This window comes from Schistocerca gregaria, chromosome 1 (genome assembly GCF_023897955.1).
Source record: "Schistocerca gregaria isolate iqSchGreg1 chromosome 1, iqSchGreg1.2, whole genome shotgun sequence".
Lineage (NCBI taxonomy): Eukaryota > Metazoa > Arthropoda > Insecta > Orthoptera > Acrididae > Schistocerca > Schistocerca gregaria.
In genome coordinates, this window is record NC_064920.1 from 515,223,438 (window position 1) to 515,245,798 (window position 22,361).

At 40.1% G+C, this 22,361-nt stretch overlaps 1 protein-coding gene across 4 annotated transcripts in view; it reads left to right on the forward strand.

The window, feature by feature from the left end:
- LOC126354514 (5'-nucleotidase domain-containing protein 3) overlaps positions 1 to 22,361 on the forward strand; it is a 189,415-nt gene that overhangs the window by 107,291 nt on the left and 59,763 nt on the right. For all 4 annotated transcript variants that reach the window (XM_050004259.1, XM_050004242.1, XM_050004233.1 and 1 more), the window contains exons 5-7: positions 1,576 to 1,733; positions 10,344 to 10,530; positions 11,540 to 11,680. In XM_050004259.1, coding sequence (XP_049860216.1) covers positions 1,576 to 1,733; positions 10,344 to 10,530; positions 11,540 to 11,680 — 486 coding nt within the window. The remainder of the gene's footprint in view (positions 1 to 1,575; positions 1,734 to 10,343; positions 10,531 to 11,539; positions 11,681 to 22,361) is intronic.

Here is a 22,361-nt window from a genome sequence, read left to right on the forward strand (position 1 = left end):
GATAGACGACCACTTCATACTTTGCGATGCGCTTGATCACACCCTTCCTTAAATTGTCAGACTCATCTTCTTGCCATTGAAGTATTCATTACATTTTCCCAATAAACTTCGCAGAGTTGTTGATGAATGTCATTGGTTTAATGTTCTTATCATTCAGTAATGAATCACAGATCTTAGTTCACATGCAGCGGGAGTTTTGATCAACATTGCCATTTCGTACTATCATTGTGAATGACACATGACACAGAGCAAGCTCAAAATGGTAATTTTGTTCTTCTTGAACCAGAGATACTACTGTGCATTAGTGGAACTGCGATCGTAGCAGTGCCACAGAGAAAAATTGAAATGGAACTTACTTTCTGAACTATCCTTATATGTTTGGTTGAGTAAAAATACTACATAAATAATGTTCATATTGACATCCACATTTCTACATGTAGATGTGTACTTGCAAACTACAGCATAGTGCAAGGCAGAAAATACTTCATGCCATTGATCGTCCATTTTTGCCCTGTTACCAGGACCTAATCATTTGTGCATAGAATGATGAAGAATTACTATCTTTATGCCCTTGTAAGTATCTAAAACTCTCTTATCTTATTCTCATTTTCCCTACATACATCTTTGATCGAGGCAGCAAATTTGTTTCACAGTCCTCCTTAAATACTATTTCTCTCAATTTTTTTCCAACAGTTTTGAATTTAAGATACCTGAACATCTCCGTTAAAATTTCACATGGGTATACAGACCAGTTAGCATTTTAGCAGTATATCTCTGAATTCTTTCAACACCTCCTGTCAAAGCTACTCGACAAGGAATCCAAACACTGGAGCAGTGCTCTAGAACAGTTCACACTAATGTGTTGTAAGTGGTTTCCTTTACTGATGTATCACAGTTTCCAAGAATGCTTTCAATTCCTTTGCTCACTATAGATTTCCAGTTTACAATGCTTCACTGTTATACACACAGTGTTTAAATGATGTGACAGAATCAATTAAATTTTACCACCTTTATCTTGTAATTGGATATTATCGGTTGTAGTATGTGTGATGTACAATATTTTGCAAAAGTTAAGTATAATGAAGAAATGAGAGCATTTTTCTTAAACAGTGTCAGAAGAAAAAGCAGGGTAATGCTTCATCACAAGATACTGAGTGTACAAAAGCATATGAAACAAGTTATTTGAAAATTTCCAAAACTGAACTTGTGTTTTTAAAAAGTTAAAGAACTTTAGGTTTTGAATAATAAAGGCATTTTTTTTATCAATGGTTATAATGATTACAATTCATTTATATAAAAATGTGACACCGAATGACTATTAAGGATTTGTCAGTAATCATAGTAGGCCCCACTCAGCTCATGGTTGATTTACATGGTTAACACTAGCTATTCTCTTCTCTGTAATAGGAAAGAAAGGACCAGTGAGCATGCATCTGCATGTCTACTAATGCATGATGCACATTTGCATAATCTTGTAATTCCAGATTTTAAGAAAATATTATCTGATTAAATACTTATATTCATAGTTAAATAATGCCATCAAAAATTACCCATTTAATTCATGTCTACTTACAGAATTCTATAAGAAGCTGCCACCCTATCATGCATGGAATTGTTGAAAAAAATGTGTCTGAATACATAGAAGAAAACAGTTGTATAAGGCAATTTTTTGAAAGACTGGCTGCTGCAAACAAAAATCTATTCCTTGTAACAAACAGTCCTTATCGCTTTGTGTAAGTACTTATTCTCTATTGTGAAACTGTTTAGTAGTCACCTTATGAGAGACAACTTTAGTCACTCTTCTGTTGTTGATATAAATTCTGTTGGGCAATATGGTATTGATGCCTGAAAACAGATCACCATGGATGCACGTTTGTTGTCTGAGTTTTTTGTTGCTCAGCTGTGTATCAACAAATTTTTTGCTTCAAAAGAGGTGCTGTTCACATTCTCTTTTTAACCAAAGTTGTTACATTCTTTATTTATAACAGAAAGTCTCATGTGTCATATAATTATTGTTATATGGTTACTTAGCAGATTCTGTAAATTGTATAAATTGTGAAGGCTTTTCCGTGCAAGAATTTGCTAATCTTGTTTGTAAAACAGTGGAAATATATGTCCTATTTTGTCCTTTATGGGTATAAGTATTCTCAATAATTTTGTCCATGGTGAACCTACACAAAGAAGTAGGAACAGAAATCTATAGGGAGAATAAGTAGTTGCAAACTATACAGAGCAGACAAAATGTGTCTGTTCACCGAAATAAATGTGAAGTACTACTTGCAGACGTACATGAGTATCAGAATAATCTCCAGATTTGTGAACTGATATTCACTCCAAGGTGGGGAGAAGAAAAGTTATGTAAAGGACGGAAGTTAAAATGAAGAATTAAATGTGAAGAACTAATTGCTATTAGCTACATAACCCGAAAAAAATTAGTATACCCATATAGATGTTTCCAATTCAGTCAAGATTTATTGTTGCAACATAGCAAATGAAATGATCACATTTACTGATCAATAGCGCAAGCAGTTCTTACGTACCAGGTATTGACCTATGCTGCAACATCCATCTTAATATGTGGTGTAGGCTTTACATGTAGCAATGCAGGCACTGATTCTGGCATCCAGTCGATCGTACAGATGGTCAGTCGTACTGATGGTCGATCATACAGATGGTGAGTACTGTCCTGGGACATGTTATGCCATGCCTGTTCAACCTGTTCATGTAATTCTGTAAGACCATGTTGAGTCTCACAGGCAGTATGTGGATGAGCATTTTGTTGGAACAACACATCAACTTTCTATTACAAGAACAGCAAAAGAACAGGTCTAACAACATTCTGCATGTACCAAGTGTGATTAGTGTCCCTTCCAAAAACATTAAAGGCAAATGAGAGTTGTAGATTATCGCACCACAGACTACGAGGCCTGAGCTGGGGCCAATGTGTCTTGTGTCTTGGACAAATGCACCTATGAGACAATGCTCACCAGGTTTATATCGTATGTACAAATGACAATTAGTTGCATGCAGGCAGAACTTGCTTTCATCGCTGAAGACCATAACTTGCCATTCCATCTTCCAAGTGCAGTCCTAGAACATATTCTGAACTCAAACATAATGAGTTGTTTTGAGCAGAATAATCTCTATGCCAACCAGTATGGATTCTGAAAACATCAGTCATGCAAAACCCAGCTCATGCTTTTCTCAATTTGCATCTTAAAAACCTCAGATCAATATAATCAGACAGAGTCAGTATTTCTTGGTTTGCAGAAAGCATTTGGCTCAGTACTACACCAAAACTTATTAACAAAATTTATTACTGTATTTAGAATTTTGTGATAGGGAGAAGGTGGGAGAAAGTGTTATCTTGGATGTAGAATCATTGACAAGTGTGCCCAAGGGAAGTCTGCTGAGCCCCATGCTGTACATGTCTTTAGCTCTGGCAAGCAGTGTTAATAGTATTTGATGAGTTTTAAAAATAGCTACAAACAACCAACGTGATGACATTTATCTTTATCACTTTTTATTATTTCTTGCCATTAGCACTTTAAACATTTTAGTCATTATCAGATGGCTACATTGTGTTTAAAGAATGAACTGTTAATCAACTGTTAATGCTTTGAATTCCTTGGTTTCAGTGATTGTAACCTAGTTGTTTTGAAGGCTTGCAGTTTTTCATGTAGCAAAAAATATTGTATTGGTAAATGTATCACTGTGCTGAATGTTTTTCTAGTCACAGTTATGAATACTCACAGATAAAAGTGTGTCACCATTTGCTCTTATACATTGAACACTCTGATTCTACATTACCATCATGTTTTTTACAAGCTCTGGTAACAAGCAAAGGCACTACCAGTGTCATTTACTTGTAAAATAGCTAATTATTAATAGTAACCTAAGATGTTTTGCAGATAATGCAGTTATCTGTTATGAAGAAAGTCTCAAAAAACTGCTCACTAAAATATTGAGTAAGATCTCAATACCAAAAATGCCTACTTGTTTTAAATGTTCAGCGATGTAAAACTGTACACTTCACAAAATGCAAAAGCATAGTATCATATAACTAGGATCTCAAATCATTGATCTCCATAGCTGAGTGGTCAAATGTGGCTGACTGCCATGCGGAGAACTGAGGTTCAATTCCCAGTACTGTCAGGGATTTTTAGTTGGTGGAAAGACTGGGGTGTGGTGTACTCATTCTTGAAATGTTGATTGAGGAGCTACTTGACTGAGTAATAGGGCTCGAGGTCATTAAAACTGATAATGGCCAAGAGAGCAGTGCCCTGACTGCACATACTTCCATATAACATCCAAAAAAGATACTGGCAGAAGGTGACCTGGTGGTCAGTTGGTAGCAGTGGGCCCACCAGTGCATTACAATCTCAATGAATCACATTTGTAATCTAATATAGAACTGTAATACTTTTTATTACATGTATGTCTAGTTTCTGAGGATATTTCCAGTAATGAGTGATTATTAAAATCATTACATTGCAAGTGGGCAGCTGTCCAACAGCTTACTATTCCTTCATTATTTTCCGTTAATATTGAAATTGGTGGGTTCCTATGATTTCTGTTTGACAGTGAAGAACCTCTAAGAAGTGTGATGGAATCATTAAATTTGTGTTTTGGTTATGTGTAAAGTGGTAAACTGTGATCACTGTATCTAATGAGCTGTACAGTGACAATACCAGTGATTGTATATCACTTGTAATTGTGTGAGACATGTCCTCATGTTGGTTCCTACAAGATATTGCCAAATCTTATTATGTATGATAGTCCTCTCTGAAGAAGAAAATGAAATAAATAACAAAATTTTTATAGTGCTTCGATAATACTGTGATTTCAAGTGTCACTGTTCCATCTTACATTTCCTATGCACATGATTAGGGTGGACTATTGAGTAACTCTTTCATTATGGACCATTCTTGTCAAGTCGGGCAAAGGTGGTTCCCAATTGCTTATACATCTTTGTAAGTAGTGGAAATTTTACAGCTCCATTGCTTGCCATTATTTACCAATCACTTCAAGTGCACTTACTTTCTGATAATACCAGTTGTATTTTTGCATAACAAGGGTAATCAGTTTTTGCCCAAACATTTGAGCAGTACTAAAAAATGTCTGCTTTCCTAAATACATCTAGAAATTAACGTAATATTGCAAGCACCTGACACAATGAAAAATGCCACAAATAAAATGAAAAAGTCACCCAAGAAACAAAATCATTACCAAAATGCGCCATGCAGGTGATAAATAATTCTAGTTTAGATCAGTCCAAATGCCTTGTCATTTTTCTGTTCTCTAAAGGCAGCCAAATTCTTGGTTGTCAGATCTCCGCTATGTGGTGAGTAGCAACTTTCCTTCTCTAATATTCTTTTCTCTTCAGTTAGCCAAATGCCTGTGATCTCTCAGTGCACTTATCCAAATATATGGGCTTATCTCTTAAAGTAGTCAAATGACTCAGTATTTCCCCTTACCCTTAAGGTAGGTAACCAAATGACTTGCCATTTGCATGGTCTCTTATGGTACCCAGATGCATCACCATTTATCTGTTCTCTTTAGGTAGCCAAATGCCTCATCACTACACTTTTTCGAGTGAACAGTTTGTTGAGATATGAAAAGGAATGATCACATACAGTCAGTCACAATTTACCTGTGACCTTTTGGTTCATTCATAGAATACTGGGAAAACGCTTTCAGTCTACAAAAGAGATTGCTTACGAAACACTCGTGCAAAACATTCTAGAATGTTGCTTAAGTACGAGGTCTGTTCAGAAAATTCCTGATCATTCGTAATTCTCTCCCATGCGGTTGGCATACCTGCACATGCCTATGTTTAATATGTAACTGCCGGAAGTTTTATTGTTTTATGTCTGGTAGTTACTGTTCAGTGCTGTACTGAGTAGAACATTGTGTCACACGGTTTCCAAATTTCGAGATGGCAGAGTTAGAGGAGCAATGCATCTGCACTGAATTTTGCACGAAACTCAAGGAAACCTTTACAGAGGTACAGGAAATGATGCAGGAACCTACAGTGATGAGTGCTTAAATTGTACTCAGTGTTAGAAATGTTTCACATGGTTTAAAAATGGCGGGATGAAAGTTGAAAGATGACCCTCATTCAGTATGACCTACCGACAGTGCTCATGTCAGGAATGTCAACAAAACTATGCATGCCAATCAAAGACTGACTGTCAGACAGATTGCAGAAGAATGTAACATTTCAGTTGGGTCATGTTGTGAAATCTTGACACAGGATCTTGGAATGTATCATGTGTCTGCCACATTCATACAACAGCTCATGAGTCAAGACCAGAAAAACCTTCACTTTGCAGTCTGCGAAGGGCTTTTGGATTGCACTAATGAGAATGAGATATTTCTTAAGAGAATCATACGTGGTGATGAGACGTGGGTCGTTGGTTATAGTATTGAGACCAAGGTTCAATCTTCACAGTGGGTTGGGAAAAGTTCTCCAAGAACAAAAAAAGCTCATCAGGTCAGCTCAAATGTCAAAGCCATAGTGATAGTTTTCTTTGACTTTGAAGGATTAGTTCCTCATGCATTTCTGCTGCAGGGACAAACTGTTAATCGATGGTACTATCAGGGTGTGCTGTGATGCCTGTGAGAAAATGTGAGAGGGAAATGGTCTGAAATGTTGTTAGACAATTCATGGCTCTTGCATCACGATAATGCACCCACACATTCATCCCTGTTGGTGCGTGACTATCGCACAAGAAATGAAATCACTGTGCTACCTCATCCTTTGTACTCTCCAGACTTGTTCACTTTATTTTAATTTCCAAGATTAAAAAACCCATTGAAAGGACAAAGTTCTGCAATGATAGATGAGATAAAATAAAATCCACAGATGGCACTTTGCGCGATCTAGCAAGAGGCATTCCAAGACTGCTCTGGAAGTGGAAATGGAGTTGGGAGCAGTGTATCAACTGTGATAGGACTGGAATAGAAAGTGCTGTATGGGTGGATTGGGCAGGTCTTGCACCTGGGTTTTCCACAGGAGTATGATCCTTGTGGCTAGTGGTTGTGATTGGGAGTTGCATAGGGAAGGGTGATGATGTTTGGTTTGTGTGGCGCTCAACTGTGTGGTCATTAGCAGCCACACAAAGTCCCAATATTTACACAGGCCAATTTTTACACAGTCAAATCCAGCCACTGTCACAAATGATGATGATGTTGATGATGATGATGATGTTGATGATGATGATGATGAGGAGGAGGAGGAGGAGGAGGATGAGGAGGAGGAGGATGAGGTTGAGGATGGGGACAACACCCAGGTCCTGCACGGATAAAATCCCGAACGCAACCAGGAATTGAACCCAGGACTACGTAATCCAGAGGTAGCAACACTAGCTGCTAGACCACAAGCTGTGGATACACAGGGAAGAACTAGGATGTGGAGGTTGGGTGGGCGATGGAACACCACTTTAGGAGGGGTGGAAGTATCTAGGATAGGATGTACCTCATTTCAGGACACAATGGTAGATAATGAAAGCCCTGGTGAATGGTGAAGTTCAGTTCTTCCAGTCTGGGGTGGTGCTGGTTCTTGGGGTGGTAGGAGGATTGGGAGTGTGAGGGGAAATGGCATGGGAGATCTGTTTGTGGACTGGGTCTGGGGGGATCACTGGGTCTGGGGGGATGGTGCTTGTCTGTGGAGGCTTTGGTGAGCATACTGAGCAAGGGAGTTCTTGGTACCGCAGACACTCCGCCCCCAGGTTGGCCATGCTGTTTGTTAGGGATTTTTTGGTGTGAAAGGGGTGACAGCTGTTAAAACACAGGTACTGTTGGTGGTTCTTGGCTTTAATGTGGACAAAGGTTAGGATGGTGCCTTCAAAGAGGAGAAGGTCAACATCTAGGAAGGTGGGATACTGGGTTGAGGAGGACCATGTGAAGTGGGTGGGAATGAAGGTGTTAATGTTGTGGAGGAACTAAAGTTGGGTGTCTTGGCCCCGAGTCCAGAGCATGGAAACATCATCAATGAATCTGAACCAGACTAGGGGTTTGGTGTTTTGAGAAGCTAAGTAGGTCTCTAGATGGCCCATAAAAATGTTGGCAAGGACATCTTTCACTGGTAACACTAAACATTAATAGACAGAGAAACTCTCTAGTAATAGTGATAATGGTCAATGCAGTAAACTCTTGTCTCCCACAAGTAACTCTTCTGTGAGTTTACTTAGCAGGTTTTATGTAAGTTTTTAGTATATCTTGCTCACATCATTAAGTGACTTGGCAAGAAAATGATTTATGTATCAGTTTGCGATTGAATTGTTAAAATTAAATTTTGTAAGCAATATAACTGAGGCACAAAAGGCTTTCTTACCCATCATAAAATTACTCCTGCACTATTTAAATACATGCATAAAAAAGTTTTGCTTAATGCTGGTTCCCAGAACTCCTGAAGATAGACGTTGACTGTAGATATTGTATCACAGACACAGACCCTTTGACTGTTCAGAGATGTCGCTGAACCTGTCCAAAGATGTAAACAACTATGCATGAGCAGCACCTATTAGACAGAGGGGGTCCGACAGCCAATCAGTTCCACTCATTCCACTAGTTACGAGGTACACAGCTCATGTTGTCTGTAGTTCAGCCATGCCTAGATGGTCAATACTGTGGTTTGATTGTGTGTGCATTGTTGCTTTGTGCCAGGAAGGGCTCTCAACAAGGGAAGTGTCCAGGCATCACAGAATGAAACAAAGCTATGTTGTTCGTACATGGAGGAGACACAGAAAGACAGGAGCTGTCAACGACATGCCTCGCTCAGGCTGCCCAAGGGATACTCCTGCAGTGAATGACTGCTACCTACAGATTATGCCTTGAAGGAACCCTGACAGCAACGCCACCATGTTGAATAATGCTTTTCGTGCAGACATCCTGTTAAGACTCAAACTATGCGCAATAGGCTGCATGATGCACAGCTTCACTCCCGATGTCCATCTCAAGGTCCATCTTTGTAACCACAACACCATGCAGCATGATACAGATTGGCCCAAAAACATGCCGAATGGACCACTCAGGATTGGCAAGTTCTCTTCACTGGTGAGTGTCACATATGCCTTCACCCAGACAGTCGTCAGAGATGTGTTTGGAAGCAACCCGGACAGGCTGAACCCCTTAGACACATTGTACAGTGAGTGCAGCAAGGTAGAGGTTCCCTGCTGTTTTGAGGTGGCATTATGTGGGGCCGACATATGCAGCTGGCTGTCATGGAAGGCACCTTAATAGCTGTACGATACATAAATGCCATCCCCCGACCAGTAGTGCAACCATATCGGCAGCGTGAGGCATTTGTCTTCATGGATGACAATTCATACCCCCATCATGCACATCTTGTGAATGACTTGCTTCAGGATAATGACATTGACGACATTGCTCGACTAGAGTGGCCCGCATGTTCTCCAGACATGAACCCTATCGAACATGCCTGGGATAGATTGTAAAGGGCTGTTTATGGATGACATGACTCATCAACAACTCTGATCTGTCTATGCCGAATCGCCATTGATGAGGGGGACAGTCTGGACCAATGGTGCCTTGATGAATTTGTGGATAGTATGCCACAATGAATACAGGCATGCATCAATGCAAGAGGATGCGCTACTGGGTACTAAAGTTACCAGTGTGTACAGCAATCTGTACCACCACCTCTGAAGGTCTCACTGTATGGTGGTACAACATGCAATGTGAGGTTTTCATGAGCAATAAAAAGGGCAGAAATGATGTTTATGTTGATCTCTATTACACTTTCCTATAAAGGTTCCGGAACTCTCGGAACTGAGGTGATGCAAAACATTTTTTGATGTGTGTAGAAATAAGTAAGTAGTGGCTCCTATAATGAAAATACAGGTATAAGAGGAGCTAAATGGCTATTGCAGAATAGGCTGTCAACATCTTATACATTGCAGATAACACAGAAAATAGGCCTTTACTACTTTCCAACTGTAATCATATATATTTGTCACCTTTACATTCAGAAAATAGTAATCATTTGCATTTGTCCTCTTGTTTGATAGTCGCAGTTGGAATTTTCTTATATAGCCAGGAGACCTCACTGCAACATTTGATTCTTACTCTAAGAAGATATTGTAATAACTAGTCTGATTATTTTTGGCAAGTTGTCAGCATTTATCTTATTCTGCAGCACAAGCAGTGATTTGATTTCAATATTGTTTACTGTAGACTTGTCTTTTTCATTGAATGCAGAATGTAATGCTTCTTCCTAGGATAATTTATTTTTTTGCAACATTTTCATGTAAAAAAATTCCAAGTTCAGTTCTCAAAGCAACAGTATAATAGTACAGATAAGATATGCTTGTTTTCAGCAACAAGGGAATGGAACTGTTGGTTGGACAAGACTGGAGAGACTTCTTTGATGTTATAATCGTCCAAGCTCGAAAACCACGCTTTTTCACAGATGAATCGCGACCTCTGAGACTGTATGATATAGATAATGAAATTCATGTATGGGACCGTGTTTTGAAACTTGAGAAAGGAAAAATCTATTGTGAGGTAGGCTGAAGCTTTTTAGTGATTTTTAATGACATAAACTATATGGATAATCTGTGCCTGATCTTATTGAAAACTGTGGACCTTTCTTCATGTTACTGTAAATTAACTCGTTTCTGACATGACTTACAAACAGAAAAGTATGTGGATGTCTTGCTTGTTGGATTCTTTCTTGGTTTCTATGGCCGATGTTTGTTTTCTGATTTTTCTGATGTATTGCCAATGCAAGTGGCTGGCATTTTCAGAGCTTCACTCTCCATTGCTGCTGGTGGAGTTGAGTTGAGCTCATAGCCGGAGATTACATGTACTTGTTGCACCAACATCTGAGGGGTTTCCCTGATTGTTACCACTGTGCTTCTCTTCTTACCACCTAGAATGGTCATTTACTGAAATATGGGAATGTAGGATCTGTTCACCATAATGCTTTCTTCTTTCTTGTTGAAGCTTGGAAAGCCTCAAGATGAATGGAATTCCCATATTGCAGCAAATGACTGTTGGTGGTGGCAAGAATAGAACCACAGTGGTGATGATCATGGAAAAGCTGACAGACATTGACATGACAGGCACATATAATCTCTGGTCATGAGCTCGACTCCAATCCACCACTAGCAGTGTAGGATGAAGCTTTGATAATACCAGCCACTTGTGTTGGTGATACATCTGAAAAATCATCAAACAAACGTCAGACAAAGAACATAAGACAGAAGGGAACATGCAATATGCCAACAACAGGTCACAAAAGCCTGAACTATGTAGAAAAGTATATATTTCAATAAATTTAGTCATTAATAAATCCAATGTTAATTAATTCCAGTAGAAACACTATATAGTGTGATCATATAAAATAATTTATGAGTGAATGTTTTTGACAGTCTTCTATGAAAATCACCTAAGAAAGGCTAAGTTGTTATTTGTTTCAAACACTTAAAACTTACTGAAGATTGCTGCTGTTTGTTATTGACTTCTCATATTCCATTGCACTTGTCATTAATTGTCCATCTCTTGTTTTCAGGGAACTGTTAAACAGTTACAGGAGATGACTGGATGGTTTGGACAACAGGTATTATATTTTGGCGATCACCCATACAGTGACCTGGCTGATGTTACTCTTGAACATGGATGGCGTACTGGGGCTATCATCAGTGAGCTCACGGTAATTATTTTGTAAGAATTAATATTTACTATTTTCATTGTTCTATAGCACATGATTACACAAAAAATATGAGGCTGTACCCACAAATAATTGAGTCTTCAATCAGCTTCTGTGCCGGTGATACAAACCTTATAAAATGGACTGCAGAAAAGTAAATCAAAGAGAGTAATACACTTAATGAAAAATTTCTCTAGTGAAAGAAGAGAAATGAAAAGTATTTGTTTCTAATATTTTGTCACAAAATATGTCGAAGACAAGAAGTAATGTTCAAATAGGAATAGTAAGTTACGTACACACTTGTGAACAATATGCTCACTCAGGGAAAAAAAGGTGGATAGAGTCTTGCTTTAGCATTCTGTGGGCCATACTGCTGGTCATAGGAGCTTCTACACTCCTGGAAATTGAAATAAGAACACCGTGAATTCATTGTCCCAGGAAGGGGAAACTTTATTGACACATTCCTGGGGTCAGATACATCACATGATCACACTGACAGAACCACAGGCACATAGACACAGGCAACAGAGCATGCACAATGTCGGCAATAGTACAGTGTATATCCACCTTTCGCAGCAATGCAGGCTGCTATTCTCCCATGGAGACGATCGTAGAGATGCTGGATGTAGTCCTGTGGAACGGCTTGCCATGCCATTTCCACCTGGCGCCTCAGTTGGACCAGCGTTCGTGCTGGACGTGCAGACCGTGTGAGACGACGCTTCATCCACTTCCAAACATGCTGGGGGACAGATCCGGAGATCTTGCTGGCCAGGGTAGTTGACTTACACCTTCTAGAGCACATTGGGTGGCACGGGATACATGCGGATGTGCATTGTCCTGTTGGAACAGCAAGTTCCCTTGCCGGTTTAGGAATGGTAGAACGATGGGTTCAATGACGGTTTGGATGTACCGTGCACTATTCAGTGTCCCCTCGACGATCACATGAGGTGTACGGCCAGTGTAGGAGATCGCTCCCCACACCATGATGCCGGGTGTTGGCCCTGTGTGCCTCGGTCGTATGCAGTCCTGATTGTGGCGCTCACCTGCACGGCGCCAAACACGCATACGACCATCATTGGCACCAAGGCAGAAGTGACTCTCATCGCTGAAGACGACACGTCTGCATTCGTCCCTCCATTCACGCCTGTCGCGACACCACTGGAGGTGGGCTGCACGATGTTGGGGCGTGAGCGGAAGACGGCCTAACGGTGTGCGGGACCGTAGCCCAGCTTAATGGAGATGGTTGCGAATGGTCCTCGCTGATACCCCAGGAGCAACAGTGTCCCTAATTTGCTGGGAAGTGGCGGTGCGGTCCCCTATGGCACTGCGTAGGATCCTACGGTCTTGGCATGCATCTGTGCCCCCTCGCTCAAAGTCCGTCAACTGCACATACGGTTCACGTCCACGCTGTCGCGACATGCTACCAGTGTTAAAGACTGCGATGGAGCTCCGTATGCCACGGCAAATTGGCTGACACTGACGGCGGCGGTGCACAAATGCTGCGCAGCTAACGCCATTCGACGGCCAACACCGCGGTTCCTGGTGTGTCCGCTGTGCCATGCATGTGATCATTGCTTGTACAGCCCTCTCGCAGTGTCCGGAGCAAGTATGGTGGGTCTGACACACTGGTGTCAATGTGTTCTTTTTTCCATTTCCAGGAGTGTACATCTACATGGATACTCTGCAAATCACATTTAAGTGCCTGGAAGAGGGTTTATTGAACCACCTTCACAATTCTCTGTTATCCCAATCTCGTATAGTGCGCAGAAAGAATGAACACCTATATCTTTCAATACAAGCTCTGATTTCCCTTATTTTATCATGATGATCGTTCCTCCCTATGTAGGTTGGTGTCAATAAAATATTTTTGCATTCGGCGGAGAAAGTTGGTGACTGGAATTTTGTGAGAAGATTCCATCACAAAGAAAAACGCCTTTCTTTTAACGATTTCCAGTCCAAATCCTGTATCATTTCTGTGACACTCTCTCCCATATTTCGCAATAATACAAAATATACTGCCTTTCTTTGAACTTTTTTGGTGTACTCTGTCAGTCCTATCTGGTAAGAATACCACACTGTGCAGCAGTGTTCTAAAAGAGGACGGACAAGTGTAGTGTAGACAGTCTCCTTATTAGGTCTGTTACATTTTCTAAGTGTCCTGCCAATAAAACGCAGTCTTTGGTTAGCCTTCCCCACAACATTTTCTATTTGTTCCTTCCAATTTGAGTTGTTCGTAATTGTAATACCTAGGTATTTAGTTGAATTTACAGCTTTTAGATTAGACTGATTTATTGTGTAACTAAAGTTTAACGAGTTCCTTTTAGCCCTCATGTGGATGACCTCATACTTTTCATTATTCGGGGTCAACTCCCACTTTTCACACGATTCAGATATTTTTTTCTAAATTGTTTTGCTGTTTGTTTTGATCTTCTGATGACTTTTTTAGTCAATAAATGACAGCATCATCTGCAAACAACTGAAGACGGCAGCTCAGATTGTCTCCCAAATAATTTATATAGATACGGAAGAGCAAAGGGCCTATAACACTACCTTGGGGGACGCCAGAAATCACTTCTGTTTTACTCTATGACTTTCTGTCAGTTACTATGAACCGTGACCTCTCTGACAGGAAATCACAAATCCAGTCACATAACTGAGACGATATTCCATAAGCACGCAATTTCAATATGAGTGGCTTGTGTGGTACAGTGTCAAAAGCCTTCCAGAAATCCTGAAATACGGAATTGATCTGTAATCCCTTGTCAATAGCACTCAACACTTCATGTGAATAAAGGGCTAGTTGTGTTTCACAGGAATGATGTTTTCTAAACCCATGTGTGACAATAGACAGCTTTCTTCGAGGTAATTCATAATGTTCGAACACAATATATGTTCTAAAGTCCTGCTATGTATCGATGTTAATGATATGGGCCTGTAATTTAGTGGATTACTCATACTATCTTTCTTGAATATTGGTGTGACCTGTGCAACTTTCCAGTCTTTGGGTATGGATCTTTTGTCAAGCGAACGGTTGTATATGTTTGTTTAATGCATCAGCATACTCCGAAAGGAACCTAATTGGTATACAGTCTGGACTAGAAGACTTGATTATATTAAGTGATTTAAGTTGCTTCACTACTTCGAGGATATTTACTTCTATGTTACTCATGTTGGCAACTGTTCTTGATTCGAATTCTGGAATATTTACTTCGTCTTCTTTTGTGAAGGCATTTCGGAAGGCTGTGTTTAGTACCTCTGCTTTGGCAGCACTGTCTTCGACAGTATCTCCATTACTATCATGCAGAGAAGGCATTGATTGTTTCTTGCCGCTAACATACTTCACATACGACCAGAATCTCTTTGGATTTTCTGCCGGGTTTTGTGACAAAGTTTCATTGTGGAAACTGTTATAATCATCTCGCATTGAAGTCCGTGCTAAATTTTGAGCTTCTGTAAAAGATCGCCAATCTTGGGGATTTTGAGTTTGTTTAAATTTGGCATGTTTTCTTCATTGTTTCTGCAACAGTGTTCTAACCCATTTTGTGTACCAAGGAGGATCAGCTCCATCATTTGTTAATTTATTTGGTATAAATCTCTCAATTGCTGCCGATACTATTTCTTTGAATTTAAGCCACAGTTTGTCTACAGTTATATTATTAATTTGGAATGAGTGGAGATTGTCCCTCAGGAAGGCGTCAAGTGAATTTTTATTTGCTTTTTTGAATAGGTATATTTTTTGCTTATTTTTCGAGGATTTGGGGATTACAATATTCAATCTCGCTATGACAACCCTGTGTTCACTAATCCCTGAATCAGTTTTGATGCTCATTATTAACTCAGGATTATTTGTTGCTTAGAGGTCTAGTTTGTTTTCACAACTGTTTACTATTCACACAGACTCATGAACTAACTGCTCAAAACAATTTTCAGAGAATGCGCTTAGCACAATTTCGGATGATATTTTGTGTGTACCTCCAGAATTAAACATGTATTTCTGCCAACATATCGAGGGTAAATTAAAGTCACCACCAACTACTATCGTATGGGTCAGGTACGTGTTTGAAATCAAACTCAAGTTTTCTTTGAAGCTTTCAGCAACTATATCATCTGGATTGGGAGGTCGGTAAAAGGATCCAATTATTATTTTATTCTGGTTGCCAACAATGACTTCTGCCCATACTAACTCACAGGTAGTATCTACTTCAATTTCGCGACAAGTTAAACTACTTCTGACAGCAACAAACACGCCACTGCCAACCATGTTTAGCCTATCCGTTCGGAACACCGTTAGGTTCTTCACAAAAATTTCAGTTGAGCTTATGTCCGGCTTTAGCCAGCTTTCAGTGCCTGTAACGATGTGAGCATCAGTGCTTTCTATTAGTGCTTGGAGCTCTGGTACTTTCCCAACACAGCTACGGCAATTTACAACTGTTATACCAATGCTTCCTTTATCTACGTTCTTCCTGTGTTCAGCCTGCTCCCTTTGTGACTGAAGCCCTTATTGTGTTTTCCCGAGGCCCTCTAACCTAAAACCGCACAGTCCATGCCACTCAGTCCCTGCTACCCGTGTAGCTGCCTCCTGCGTATAGTAGACACCTGACCTATTCAGCAGAACCTGAAACACAACCACCCTGTGGTTCAGACCCTCCACTCAGCTCTGTACCAGAGGTCGACAATCATACTGTCGACTGTGCTGCAAATGGTTAGCTCTTCTTTCATCTTGCAAGCAAGACTGGTAGCCTTTACCACTTCTGTTTGCCACTCGAAACCAGAGAGAATATCTTCTGATCCAGAGTGACACACATCATTGGTGCCGACATGAGTTTCTCATCTGGAATGATTCCACCTGGTATGCACATGGAGTGAAAATTGGTTTTCTTACCCTTCTTGTCAGCCAAGCCCCTAAGGGACCCGATAACGTGCCTAACATTGGAGCTCCCAACTGCCAATAATCCCACCCTCTGCAATTGCCCGGATTTTGCACGCTGAGTGGTTTCCTTGGAAACAGGACAGGTGACAGCATCTGGCTCAGTGACAGTGTCAGCCACAGACAGCACCTGGAACCTGTTACTCAGACAAACTGGGGAGGCTTTACGTGCGGCTGCTTGGGAAGTCTTTCGCCTCCTGCTTCACTCTGGGGCAACCTCGTACTCAACCACAGGTGAGGGGTCAACCTCAGTGGTAGGAGTATCTGGGCTGGCCACCGGTGTGGACCAATTGGAGGACTCTGATGCAGTGGACGTCCATTGGATTCCATGGCCGGCCTACAACAGTGGTGCCCGTCCACTGCAGCCCCAAGCTGTGTAACCCAAGCCAACACAGCCTGAAGCTGAGAGCGAAGTGTCACCAACTCGGCTCGCATCCGCATACAACAATCGCAATCCTTGTCTAGTGTTTTGTGCTTTAAAGAGTTCACATGTGGAAAAATGACCACCTCATTTTCAATATGGAATATTAATCAGGTTCTCTACAGTGTTTGCTGAAGTAATCTTTCTAATTACATAACAACATGGATTTTACCATCTAGTATTCAGTGCCAGAGAATATCACACACAGTACCACATGACATGAAGTTCTAAATTTTTGATAAATGCAGCAAACAAGGTGTTTAAGCTTTTGCTGAAATAATTGCAGTTATGTGGGAAATATTTCATTAGCCAGCATACCGGTTATTTCAACTTCAAAACTCTTTTGATTGTTGTATTTTTTTCACTGCCCAGTATCTCATTTAGACTTGTAGTTCAAATGTCCTCTTATCTTATTTCTACCTGATAAAACTGCAGATTTGCTGATTTAGTCAGTTGCCTACCAGTATTTCACTACTGAAATTTCTTTTACCTTGTCTTACTTTCTCCCCCTCAGCATGGGACATGGGTGGCTCCTCTATCAAATAGTCCTATTCCACCAAATCCCGTCATGTTTTCCACTGAATGCAAAACCTTCTGATTACATACATTAGAGTTACCATAACTTTTCATTCCTGTGTTTTCTGCTGCATGTCAAATACGGGTTTATCCTGTCTTTCTTTAATGTATTTTTTAGTTTTAATGGCTTTCTAAATTTTTCTGAATTAGAACTAGTACCATGTTACATAAATTATAGTTTTTCATACATTTATTTGTCATATAGTAATTTCTTTACCTGACATACTCCTTAGTTCAGTGTATAGGTTGAGCAAATCTGGAAAAATGTATGTCAGAATCAGAACTCAAAAAACATTTGAGGAAGAATAAGAGGCTGTACTCACCAGGTACCATAATACATAAGTGAATGGAGAAGGATGGACAGACACACCTAACTCTTTACATACCATCAGTCCTCGGAGGCCTGTCTGTGATGTTTAATAACGTCTCTATTAGTAACTATACATTTTATTTTAATTAATTTTTATGACTTTTCCTAATTTCTCAAGTTAACCATAATTTTAAAAATAAATTTATAAAACTTAACTATGGAATTACGCTAAAGTGTTGGTGCACGTTTCCTCCCATAGGGGCCTAGCAGGTCCATGCGATTAGGCAGTTGTGTGTTCTACAAACTGAAAATAATGGAGAAGAGGACTATCAGATGAGGACATGAGGGAATTATCAGAGCAGTCTTCTGATTCTGGAAACCCACCTAATGAATGTCAATCTTCCAGTGATGATGATAAAGAGGTAGATGGCACTGAAAATTCAAAACTACATGAAGATGATGATTATGAAGAATCCCTTTATGAAGATAGAAAAGAACAATTTAGCGCAAATTCTGTTGAGTGTGACTTATTGTTAACTTGTAATGGGAGTGAAATTTTGGTTACAGCTTCACAGGCTGGAATTTCTGTTAGATGGAGCAAAAAGGATGTGGTAAAAGAAGACCAGGGACCTACAAGTTATTCAATTAGGAATTCTGATAATGTAGAATCTTGTCTTAAGATGTTCTTTCATGTACCCATCATTAACAAAAAATGTATGGGGACCAACAAGGAATGTTGAATCTTTTACAAGCACTCGTTGGATATAGATATGCATGGAATGAAAAAAATTCTTGGTATTCTGATGCTGACAGGAGTTTGCAAGTCTGAAAATGAAGATATCATCAGCTTTGGAGTGTTGAGAGTGGCCGACCACTGTTCAATGAAATTGTCTCATAACTGCTTCCATGCTATTCTGAGAATGATGCACTTTGACAATGCAGCAGTCTGATGTGAACACAGGTCAAGTGGCAAACTGAAACAAATCAGAGAAGTTTTAGAGATGGGAAATTACCCGTAGGGATGTCTACATTCCAGGATGGTGCATGACTTTGGATGAACAGTTGGTCATGGTTACTGTCCATTTCAACAATACATTCCATAAAAACCTGGTGGATATGGAATAAAGTTCTGGGAAATTTGTGACAATGCAACAAGCTACTGCTGGAAGATGGAAGTGTATTTGTTGAAGAAACCAGAGCCGTGCAATGTTGTGAAAACCCTGGTGACTGAACATGAAAAGACTGAACATAATATCGTGGTGACAATTTTCTTACATCTCTCAATTTAGCTCATTATTTGTTGTCAGAAGATCTGGCACTAGTCAGTACTAAAAAACTACATTAGTTGGTTTGCTAAAAATCTACATCAGTTGGTTTGCAACCAGATGCGATAATAGCCTCTTACGTTCCTAAGAAAAACAAAGTTGTTACCATCCTTAGCTTTCTTTGTGACCAACCAACAGTATCATCATCACAAGTGAAGAAGCTTGATGTTATAATGACTTACAGTGCCACAGAGGATGGCATTAACACCACGAACCAGAAGAACCGATGCTACAATGTGAAGAGAAAAACAAGGTGCTGGCCATTGGTGGTTTCCTTCAACATAATCAATGTAAGGGTAATGAACGCATACATGACTTGGATGGTGCTGGCTACCAATTAAAAAATGAAATGTTGGACTTTCACCATCAATTTAAGAAACCAATTAACAGGGGTAAGCAAGACAATGAATTCATTAGTAGCACTGGGTCCGGAAGGGCAGTGAAACCACCAGCTAAGAAAAGGAGAAGATGTGCATATTGCATAGAGAAAAAAGATAGAAAAAGTCAAATTACATGTTATAAGTGCACTAAACCTGTATGCTCAGACCATTCTGCTAACGTCTGTAGACCCTACGCAAATTTGCAATAAGAATAAAAGCCACCAGTAAAAGAACAAGAATTGTTTTTTTTTTAAATATAAACTTTAAATAAATAACATTATTTTAAAAGTATTTATACCTCAAAAGTCAACCACATTGTAAGTAGTGAAAATAGTGTCAATTTAAACAACGTGGGCCTCAGAGGCCCAACTGGTAGGCAGTGATATACAGATTTTCTGGTAAGCAGAGAGTTAAATGGCTTGAATGTCTAGATTTTGTAACTTTTGTGGAGATAAACGGCCTTGGCTGCATAACAGGCTTTATTATTTTGTATTTTGCCAATAATGCATTTTGTCTTGTTTAAGACAGCTTCAGATTGCCTGGTGCAACAGATGTTAAATACATAGCCTGACAGCCATGCAAACATCGTAGCAGGTGAAAACCAATGTCAGTATTTTAAGAATACTGTCTGGTGCCCTGATATAAAATAGTGCTGAGTATATAGGAAAACACATTTAAAATACAGAAAAACGACCTTAGATAGTTTCCCTTGTTGAGTTTTAAGAGACTTCACCCAGTGCCATTGTAGAGTATGTATATAGTGCAGTCCAAAAGACATGGGAATCAGGCTTCCAGAAATGAATCACAAAATATAAACCTGTAAGAAACGCTATTGTATGTGTTCTGGCTGTGCGCTGGAAATATTTAATAGACTCTGGAGCCAGTTTGTCCTTCTATTCGTGGAATATGATGCACTGGAAGTGACCATCCACATTATTCTGTCTGACTGCTGCAAACAAGATGATCATAACTATGTACAGCACCTTGCGCTTGGAACTAGTTCTAGGTTTACGATGAGCCTTCGCATGAACCTATCATCAGAGCAGACTTCCTCGTTCATTACAATCTGCTGATGGAGATGAAGGACTCATGCCTAGTTGAAAACACCAAAGGCTTGACAGCATCTCGATTTTGGCCTGAGGCATCTGCTCATATTGCCTGAGTAAGTCATGTGGCACATAGCTGCTGCATGGTATTTCAGCTCTGACACGACCCCCAGGAGCACCTTAGGAGCAAAGGCATGCCACTGTCCATGACATCGAGAAGACAGGTGATCTCTCCACATCTTGCAAACCATGACATTTGGTTCCATATCATCTTAAAATTGTGATGGCAGAGTTAACAGTATGATTTGTGAAGGTGTAAAGCGCACTTCCAACAGTCCCTGGTCCTCACTGCTGTGTTTGTTCCTAAAGAAAGGTAGTGCATGGTGGCCTTGTGGTGGGTACAGAGACCTGAATGCCAGAACAGTACCAAATGGATAGCCAGTGCCATTGTCACAAGACTGCAATTGTACATTGACAGTTGCAGTTATTTTTAGCATCCTAGACTGTGCAAAATTGTGTAAACAGATCCTGTAGCTGAACAACATATTCCCAAGACAGCGATCATCACTCCATTTGGCGCATTTGAGAGCAAATTTATGACTTTTGGACTCAAGAACACTGCTCAAACATGGCATCTCTTAATGGACTCAGTGCTACAGGGCCTAACTTCTTCTTTCGTTTTTTTCATCATTGGCAGAGCAACATCAGCATCATTTAACAGAAGTATTTAAGTTGCTGGAACACTGTGGTGTCATCCTAAACACTGCTAAATGTGTCTTTCACCAGCCCCTAGTGAATTTCCAAGGGCATTGGCAGGATCACTACCATTGCAAGAGAGGATTTCACAACCAAATAGGGCAAGGAATTGCATTGATTTATTGGCATGTTAAATTTTTTTTGCTGTCACTTGCCACACCCTGCTGAATTACAGGAGCTGTTAATGGCAGTGCTCACTGGCCAGAAGAACAAGAGTAACTTGACTATACCATGGACTAATAGTGTATGTGCGGTGCTTGAAGTAACAAAAAAGAGGTTCACAGATACCTGAGCCTACTGCACCTTGGCACCAGTAATTGACACTATCCAGATGGCGATTCACACAGTGTTGCATTGATGGCATAGTGACGCATGACAACCATTTGCGTTCTTCTTGCACAAATTATTACCCTCACAAAAGCTGTGGAGCACATATGACAGAGAACTTCTGGCTATTTATGAGTTTGTCAAATACTCAGGCATCATCTTGAAGTTAGAGTCTTCATTATCTACACTGACCACAAACTGGTATCTTATGGAATAAATGATGACTAACTGACAACCTCAGCTGCCGACAGGTGTTATTGTTATACGTCGATGTGGACAGCTGAATATGTGTGCCCCGACCGGGACTCGAACCCGGGATCTCCTGCTTACATGGCAGATGCTCTATCCATCTGAACCAACGAGGACACAGATGAATAGCACGACTGCAGGGACTTATCCCTTGCACACTTCCTGTGAGACTCAGATTCCCAACTGTCCACAATTCTACATACGTATTGTACCTTATAGACATTTGCCCACCCACTCATTACTCGCGCACACTTTGGCGATTCCTGTAAGAGTTTGGGCAACCTGTATATCTGTGTATCTTATGCTTTTTGCCAGAACAATACGAATCTTCCACCTAGGCGACACAATCAGCTAATGTTCATCTCAC